The 9,834-nt window shown below is 35.6% G+C and overlaps 1 protein-coding gene across 1 annotated transcript in view; it reads left to right on the top strand.

Annotated features, from left to right (window-relative positions):
* The window catches only part of LOC102819479 (A disintegrin and metalloproteinase with thrombospondin motifs 6-like), a 530,326-nt gene that overhangs the window by 299,659 nt on the left and 220,833 nt on the right, over window positions 1-9,834 (top strand). The window contains exon 11 of the mRNA XM_006875298.1: window positions 2,791-2,898. Within this exon, the coding sequence (XP_006875360.1) occupies window positions 2,791-2,898 (108 nt within the window). The remainder of the gene's footprint in view (window positions 1-2,790; window positions 2,899-9,834) is intronic.

The following is a 9,834-nucleotide window of genomic DNA, read 5'->3' as shown; positions in this document are numbered from 1 at the left end:
ATCAGAGATTAGTATTGCTACTCCTGCTTGTTTATTATTGCAATTAGCTTGGTATATTTTTTTCCATCCTTTAACTTTTAGTCTGTTTTTGTCTTTGCGTGTAAGGTGTGTCTCTTGCAGGCAGCATATTGAAGGGTATTGTTTACACATCCATTCTGCCACTCTCTGTCTCTTCACAGGTGCATTTAATCCATTGACATTAAGTATAATTATCAATTGGTATGATTTAACTGCTGCCATTATGTTAATTTTTTGGTAGTGCTGTTTGTTCCTTTATTCTGCATGCCTTCTTGTGCTGAGTTTGTGTTTTTTTGTGTGCTATTTCTTGTCGATTTCTTCTTAGTTTTCATGTTTCCTTGTTCTGTTTGGATGTTCATTTTCATGGTAAGTTGTGAAGTATTAACTTTCTTTGGGTTACCCTGTAGTCTATTAACTTTTCCCTCCATTTAAGACAGTCTATTTTATCCTGTAATCTACCTGACTTCCTCACCACCTGGATCTCTGTTCCTACATTTTTCCCTTCTATGACATTGATATTGTTTAAATCTTCAGTTGACCTCCCAGCTCCTTTGAATTCATTGTTGTAACTTATTCTGTTCTGGACTCTACTATCTGTAGTCTGAGTTTCAGGTGGTGTTGCCACGTCTGTCAATCTCTGGTTGTTGTCTGTTCTTGTTGGTTTTCAGTCCAAAGAACTTCCTTTAGGATGTTTTGAAGTGCTGGATTGGCTTTGACAAAATCTTTTAAGCTTCTGTTTATCCTGGAATGTTTTGATTGCACCATTGTATTTGATTGACAATTTTGCTGGATAGACAATTCTTGGTTAGCCGTTTATTTATTTATTTATTTTTAAGGTTTTATATATGTCTACCCATTGCCTTCTTGCCTGCATGGTTTCTGCTGAGCAGTCAGAGCTTAATCTGATTTGCTTGCCTTTGAAAGTAACACTTCTCTTTTCCCTGGATGCTTTTAGGATTCTGTGCTTGTCTTTGATTTTGGAAAGCTTTATTATTATATGTCTTGGTGATTTTCTTTTGGGGTCTATCCTTCCTGGGGTTCATTTGGCTTCTTGAATGTTTATCTTCTCATCTTTCAAGATGTTAGGGAAATTTTCTACCAGAAGCTCTTCAACACTGTCCTCTGTGGACTTCTCTGATTCTTCCTGTTTTGGAATGCCAATAATTCTTAAGTTGTTCCTCTTCATGTTATCCAGAATGAATCTTAGACTCTCTTCAGATTTTTTAATCCTCTTTTCTGCTTGCTCTTCTATCTTAGCAGTATTGAGAGATTTGTCTTCCAGCTCGCTGATTCTAGCTTCCATTTCTTCAATTCTGCTCCTTTTCCCTTTCAGTGTATCGTCCATTTCTAATATTTTATTATTAATCATTTGGGTTTCTTTTTGCAGGTTTTGAATTGTTTCCAATGCTGTATCGATCTTGTTTGATTGCTCCTGTAGTACTTTCCTGACTTATTCCTTATTTTCCTCCACCCCTTTTCAGAGCATTTGAATTGTTTCCATATCATTCTTCTGAATTCCTTCTCAAGCAAATCCAAAACCTGCTCTTCCTCTTCTGGAAAGCCTTTGTTTGTCTCCAGCTCATTTGTCTCAGCTATTCTTTTCTGTTTTTGTACATGTTTTGAGATCTTTGCTGTGTTTTTTTTGGTCATCTTCAGTAGTTAGGTGGGTTTTTAATGCTTAAGTGGATGTTTGGTGCTGTATTGTTAAGCTTACTGTGTGTCTCCTGGTGGATATGATCAGGAGATAGGCTTCCCTTTTCATGTGTAATACCCAATAACTCTTATTGGCTCTTGTCTCAATGGTGGAATATTATGGGATACGCTTGTAGCTTGGCTGTATGGCCATGATTGCTGTCTCTTCTTGAATAACTTAGGGAGAAAAATCTCCTACCTCCCAGAAAAAAGTGTTATCAAAAGGACCAAAAGCGAAGTAATATAAAAGCAGAGACAAAACCCACCACTCTTAAACAAAAATAAAACTGTGGCCGGCTGACCAGTCACCTCTGCTACGTCAGTAGTGTGTGTGTACCATAGAACCTCCAGCAGTGGGTGGGGGTGTCCACTCACTCAGGCCCCTCCTCTAGTCACCACTGCAGAGGTGCACAAATAGATATTGAGAAGTTTACAAGAGAAAGATTGTCTACCATTTTTGTCTCTGAAGGTCAGTTAGGTATATGTGTGTGCACAGTGTAATTCTCAAGATAGTTGTGTCCTTTATGTTGGGGTTTTACAGATTGTTCATATGGTTTGTCTGTCAGGCCAGCCCTGTTTTTTTCTTGCTGGTAGGCAGAAGTAAAGGGTCCCACACAAGTTCTCCATTAACTTTTAATTCCATTTTTTCAATGACTTTTTGAAGGTCCTCACATGTTTTTTGCTTCAAAATGTATATTTTTATCATTTTGAATTTAAAGGCATGATATACTTTATCCACTGGATAAGCACTGGCCTGCAAGTTCAGTCTGAACTGCAAGGTTGGTGGTTTAAACCCACGAGCTGCTCCTTGGAAATCCTATACAGGGTCACTATGAGTCAGAACCAATTTGACAGTACTAAACAACAATGTTCAGTAATTCTTTGAAATGCATAAACAACTTTCCAAAGGAATGCCTCCAAAATCATCTCTGATGCTGCAACTGCAGCATGAAGTCAAAGAAGACTACGTGTGTTCTCTTTTTAAAGTGAGTGTAAGTGACAGTAGATATGTTTTATGGACATACTGGATGCAATTTGAATCTCCCCTTCTGATCAACTTGCTTTTGCCTTATTTCCTAGGAAGTGTGTAGAGAGCTCTGGTGCCTCAGCAAAAGCAACCGCTGTGTCACCAACAGTATTCCAGCAGCTGAGGGGACACTCTGTCAAACTGGGAATATTGAAAAGGGGGTAAGCATAAAATATTTACTGGCTCTTTGAAATGTGGAATAAACTGGTGAATTTTGAGTATTAATAATCAGCAACTAAGAAATCTTGTATATTTACTTACATATTGTAATATTTGTAAAAAAAACAAACAAATGTATTGCTTAAGAAATTATAGTGAAGAGCTCTTCTCTGGGTTAATTTCTCTATAAGTATGCATATGAGTTATATTTGTATGCAAATTTCAGTGACAATCATATATTTATATAAAATAGTGTGTTTAATCATAGAATATAGTTTCGTTTTTCCCCAACAATTCTGAGAAAATTATGGACCCCAAAATAGACTTTGTAAATATAGTTTCACTAGAGTCACTTTGAAATACAATACAGGGCAGGCACTAATGTTGTTGTTAGTTTCCATTGAGTCAGCACTGGCTCATGATGACCTTGTGTACAGAATGAAACCTAGCCTAATTATGCATCATCTTCATGATATTCTACTATGTATGTTCTACTATGTAGCATTAGTAGTAGAAAAATGATAAAACAATTTATTGAGTATAAAAATTAGAATTAATTTTAGTTAAATTTCCAAAAAAATATTATCATGAATTGCTGAAATGGATAGGAATAATTGTAAACTATTTCTTAAGTTCTCTAGGAGTTGCTGTATATGTAAATTCTAAAATTTTTTGCCTATGGATTGAATATGTAATAGTAACTGCTACTGTCATCTGTTCTCTGCTCTTACTTCTTCCATGTTAACTGGGCTGGTTTCCACAAAGATTACGCTGAATTTCAGCTTGTAATCTGATGTTTAAATAAAAAGAATGAAAGCTTTTGGGCAGCTGTCACAGTTTATTAATCCTTGCTGATGGCTTCATTCAGACCCATAACCTAGTGCCATGTTGATAGCTTTTCCATGCTGAGTTTAGAAATGTTGGTAAATTATGCTAAATACATAAATTGATAGGGTCATTTTTAAAGGATTAAGGATTTTTAAAAAATGTTATAAGTAGCCAATACAAATATAAAGACTTTCACACACTACCAAAAATTCCTCCTTTTTTTTCCACTACAGTAATAGAAAATATTAAGAACCACATTCTTGAAACAACAGTCTAGGTTTATTTTGGAACTCTTGTCAGTGACAAGTAGCAATTTACATCAATTTGGACTTAGAAGAATATGCAACTATATGGGGGGAAAGTCACAGTGAGAACCTGTTCTTCTATTGTCATTAATTATTATTCTAGTTGATTTAGTCCATTGAGCATGGCTTCTATTTGCCTAGACATTTATTGTCATAAAGTCTGAGATACATTTTTATTTTGCTTTAATCAAAAGCATAAAAATATCATTCTTTTAAACACCTCAGAGTTCTCCTATAACCATTCCATAAATTACATAATCACTTGAAATAAGTAAATTGCCAATAGTGGCTATCCAAGAACGTGAAGTTCAACCCCTTCGGTCATTTATATGGTAAACACATTTAATATCTCATCATTTGTGCTTAAGAAGCCGGGACCTCAAATACCATACCTTACATCTGTGTGCATACATATATATGTGATGGAAACAACTTTTTATTGGAAATTGTAAACAATTTTAAGGATAATTAGAAAAAATATCAAATAATATTAAGAGTATTGAATTTAGTTTTACATAAGCAAATAGCTGGTGAAGGGGAAATCAAATCACTTCTGAGTATAAATATGGAAAAGCAAAGAAGAAGGCAAGTAAGATGGGACAAAATTATATTTGAGTTCTAATGATTCAAATTCCTAATCTAGGGTCATTGTCAACTCTTTTATGCCTAAAACCGTTTCTTCAAAGGAAAACTCTGGAATTCCATACATTTGACAATAGTGGAAATGCTATGGTTCAATATCTTCTTACCCCTGTACCTTATTCTTTTTTGGGGCCCTTGCTAACTTTTGACATACTGCCACAGAACAACTTGGCCTCCATGAAAAACTATCTAAAAACCTTTGACATGTCACCAGCTTATGTGCCAAAGGGTCATTTTTAATCACAACAAAGTGGTGTAGTATGATAATGTCAATATATTGCATGTTACTATTTAAAATAAAATAAATTTAGGACAAACCGAAGCCATGCTTCCAGAGACATGTAAGATATGTAGAGAGTTTTTAGAATGGAACCTACAAGCCTTAAAATGAATGAATGAGTGAATACATGAATAGACAAATGAATGAAAAAAACAAATACATATGCAGACTCCTAGGAAGAAAAAAAACAGAGTACTAGAAGAAAACCTTTAAAATATTCATATCAGTAACTTTGAATTTATGGAGATACTTTCAAGTAACTAAATCAATCTGCATTTTAAGGGAAAAAAAAAATCACAAAGAACTCAACATGTGATCCGAACACTTTAAAATTTATTTTTGTTTACTGTATTTATCACATTATCTCCTGCTTCAATCATTTTTACCCCTTAAGTGAAAATCCTGTTTAGGGTTACAAATGTAGATTTTCCCCTTAAGGCTATAGCTCTTTAGAAATTTTGATTCAAATCAAAGCAGCCAAGAAAAAAGTTAGTGACAAAATTAAAATGGAATTTTTGTTTAGTCTGGTCAACTTTAGTCAGTATCTGCACTTGCTATCTAAAAATAGTTGACATTTCTAGTTACAGTGATGACAGCAATAATAAATATTTTAAAAAATATTGACTATATACCTGGTATACATTGCTAGGTATTTTACAACCACTGTTCTTCTGTTAACTGTTAGTAGAAATCCTATGAGGTAGGTACTGTTTTTAACTCCATATTACAGGACAAGAAGACCTGAGAGTCCCAAATTATACAGTCTTGCAATGGCAGATTCCAGCCCAGATGTTTCTGATTCCAAATTTGACAACTTGGCAATTCTGTCTTTTGTTGTTAAGTGCCATCAAATTGGTTCTGCCCATAGTGACCCTGTGTAGCATTTCTGAGTAGTGGCTGGTGGTTTTGAACCACCGGCCTTGCAGTTCAAACTGACCTTGCAGTCCAGTACTTATTCTAGAGAGCCACAGTCTGCTTTGGTCTTAGGTTAAGAAGAGAAAAATTGCATTTTTTATTTTAACTGAAGTAAGGTGGGTCATAAAACCTAAGAGAGGTAATGACAATGTATTCTACCCTTTAATACTACATAGATTTTTCATTTAAGCTACCACAATGCAATGTGGATTAAAAAAAAAAAAAACTTAAATAGGAATATATGATGGTATGGCAATTCTACAATACTGAATATCCCCTCTAACGTGAGAGAAAATCTTTCAGAGATATTGTAAGAATGGACTGACGTAATAGTTCAGTGAGCTTTTTTTGTATATTTCTCTAGAGAAAAGGTTCTATATAACTACTAGAGCATCATCATTATTTTTCACATAATTTACCAACCTTAGGTGATGGCGGGTAAGTAATTTTTTGCCAGACTCTCAGTTAGCTGTAATGAGAGAATAAGAGAGAGCTTGAGGGTCTCAGAAATATTAATGGAATACCCATGATCTCAGCTCTCTGAATTTTAAAACTACTCTCATTAGAAAGAACACAAAAGAACCTACGTCCTGTCTAATCAGCAGAATAAAATCTCATAATTTTCTGAATAAATATTTTTTAAAAAATAAAGAAAGATGAGGGAGAAATATTGTTCAAATGATAGGATAGGCATATACAGAAGGTTGGATCTATGATGATCTCGTCAAACTCTGGCTGCAAAAGATATGGGATCCCTGCCCAGGGGCGCAATTCCACAAATGTTCCATCTAAGTGTGGGAATTGTTCCATGCACATTTAGCAGATGGAGTAAGAAATATGGCCAAAAATTTAAAAACTGATTTTTGCGTGAGTCCTGGGGGGTCTGACATCGCTATTACAGCCATTGGATGATTGCCTGAGTAAGCCATTCAAGGATTCAATAAGAACCATATGGTCTGAATGGATATGCTCAGGGACAGTAGCATTAACCAAAGGAGGAAATTTGATGAGCCGAGACAGTGTGCTGGTACTGAGTGTCCATGGGTCAGACTCCTACAAATCAATCAATTTGATTTTCAGCCAAAGAACTCTCTTTGGATATGGTATCTATAATGGTCTTTTGGACATAAATCAGAGGGATGCCATATTTGAGGAAATACTAAACAAGAATTTAGTTTGTAAAAACTCCGATAGTAGTTGGCATTGTTACTGAACAGGATATTAAGGATAATAAAAACCCAATCCTTGCTAGCCCTGATGTTGACCACAAAGAAGGCTTAAAATATTTGGTTTGTTGTCAAGAGATTGGTTTAATGATTCTCCAAGACCCATTTAGAGATACAGCTTAGCATTTGGGCTTACACATAAGTGACAGTGACATGGATTCCTAGTATCTTTACATGGAAAATATAGAACTGCATTAAATTAGTATGTGCCCTTCTAAAGCTCTGGGTATATAAGAGGACATTTGCAGTCTTACATCTTAATTCACTTAGGGTAGAATATAATATATTTTGACTGGGTCCCGAACTATAAACACAGGAGGTAAAAAAAAAGAATAGCTCTTCCAATTGCTGTAGAAATTTGAATAGTATGGGATGACAAGTTCTGATTTAAAATTTGGGTTGAGATGTAGCCACAACATTCCTTCACCTGTGCAGCAGAAAGATAAGGCTTTTAATAGCACTCTCCAACTCTCAGCTCTCTGACTTGGGAAGAGTGTTCTCTGTTGAGACACCAATATCACTTCCTTTAGAATCTTAGCCCTTCCTTAGGGATCTCTCATTCCAGACGCTGGCTGGTGCTGGCTATGGCTCACAATCCTCCATAGTCACATACTAAAATGATCTAGCTGAAAAGAAAAGATATTGTTATAGAAGACTATATATACTCATCATGAAGTATTCCTTTGTGGAATTCTGATAAATCCTCAAAGTTAATTTGTTTGATTTATACAGTTCCTGGATAAAATTCTCTGGTATTTTTAACATAAAGATATTTGGTAAATCATGAAATTCAACAGTCTAATAGCAAGACATATTTTTAAAATAATGAGTAGTGTTTCTTTAAAAATAAACAAATAAATAAAACCTTTCTAAGAGTCACTGTACCAAAAGGAAATGGTTGATGTTCAACTGGTTCAAGATAGCATATGATTAAGATCCAATGATACCAAAGGAAAAGTGTAAGGTGCATTGAAAGAATTGGCAAAGAACAAGGCACTAGGAATTTATGGAATAAAAATTGAAATCTTTCAAGAAAGGGAGGTGACACAGGATGCACACACTTAGCTATGTGAAGAAATTTGTAAGACAACTATCTGCCCGACTGATTGGAAGAGATCCATATTTGTGCCCATTCCAAAGAGAGGTGACCCAACGGAATGCGGAAATCATCAATCTCTTCGATATCCCAAGCAAGTAAAGTTTTACTAAAGGTAATACAGAAATAGCTGCAAGCATACATTGACAGAGAACTTCCAGAGGTTCAAGCCGGATTCAAAAGAGGCTGTGGAACAAGGGATATCATTACTGATGTCCGATAGATCTTGGCTGAAAGCAGAGAATACCAGAAAGATGTTTTCCTGTGCTTTATTGACTGTGCAAAAGGCTTTCAATTGTGTGGATCGTGACAAGCTATGGACAATATTGCAAAGTATGAGTCTTCCAGAACACTTAATTGTGCTCGTGAGGAATCTGTACATGGGCTAAGAGGTAGCTGTTCGAACAGAACATGAAAATGCTGAATGGTATAAAATTAAGGAAGGTGTGCAACAGGGTTGTTTTCTTTCACCATATTACTCAACCTGTATGCTGAGCAAATAATACGAGAAGCTGGGTTCTATGAAGAAAAACGTGGCATCAGGATTGGAGGAAGACTCATTAACAACCTGCGATATGCAGATGATACAACTTTGCTTGCTATAAGTGAAGAGGACTTGAAACATTTACTTATGAAGATCAAAGAGCACAGCCTTCAGTGTGGATTGCATCTTAATGTGAAGAAAACAAAAATCCTCACCACTGGACCAATAAACAACATTCTTATCAATGGTGAAAAGATTGAAGCTGCCAATTACTTCATTCTTCTTGGATCAGCCATCAACAGTCGTGGAAGCAACAGTCAAGAAATCAAAGTAAGTATTGCATTAGGCAAATCTGCTGCACAGGACCTTTTTAAAGTGTTGAAGAGTAAAGATGTCAGCTTGAGGACTAAGGTGTGCCTCACCCAAGTCATGGTATTTTCAATTACTTCATATGCATGCAAAATCTGGACAGTGAATAAGGAAGACCATAGAAGAATTGATGCTTTTGAGTTATGGTGTTGGAGGAGAATATTGAAAGTGCCATGGACTGACAAAAGAACCAATGGATCTGTTTTGGAAGAAGTGCAGTCAGAGTACTCCTTGGACACCAAGATGGCCAAACTTCGTCTCTCATACTTTGGACATATTGTCAGGAATGACCAGTTGCTGGAGAAGTTGTTTGGTAAGGGAGGGTCAGAGAAAAAGAGGAAGACCCCCAACGAGATGGATTGGCCAAGTGGCAGCATCGATGGACTCAAGCGTGGCAACAATAAGGTTGACCCAGGATCAGGCAGTGTTTTGTTCTGCTGTACATAAGGACTCTATGGCACCTAACAACAACAACATACATTGATTAATGCAGTCTTCTAGAAAATTAGCTAATATCATTTAATCTATCTGAAAATCTCTATAGATTCCTTACAAAATTTAAGATTGACTCAAATAAGTTCATTCTATTAAAGTTGTATAGTGCAGCAAGACAATTTATTTCTTCCAGAAGAAGTAACTATAACATACAATCCTACAACAGCAGTTATAACTAACAATGATTTGAGAACAGATTCATATGCTAAATAAATGAGGGAAGGCATAGGAGATCTCTCTCTCTTTCTCTATCTATCTATCTATCTATCTATCTATCTATCTATCTATCTATCTATCT

Source organism: Chrysochloris asiatica, unplaced genomic scaffold, assembly GCF_000296735.1.
Source record: "Chrysochloris asiatica unplaced genomic scaffold, ChrAsi1.0 scaffold00318, whole genome shotgun sequence".
Taxonomy (NCBI): Eukaryota; Metazoa; Chordata; class Mammalia; order Afrosoricida; family Chrysochloridae; genus Chrysochloris; species Chrysochloris asiatica.
Note: the sequence above shows the minus strand (reverse complement) of the source record. Positions and strands in the feature narration are given on the sequence as shown.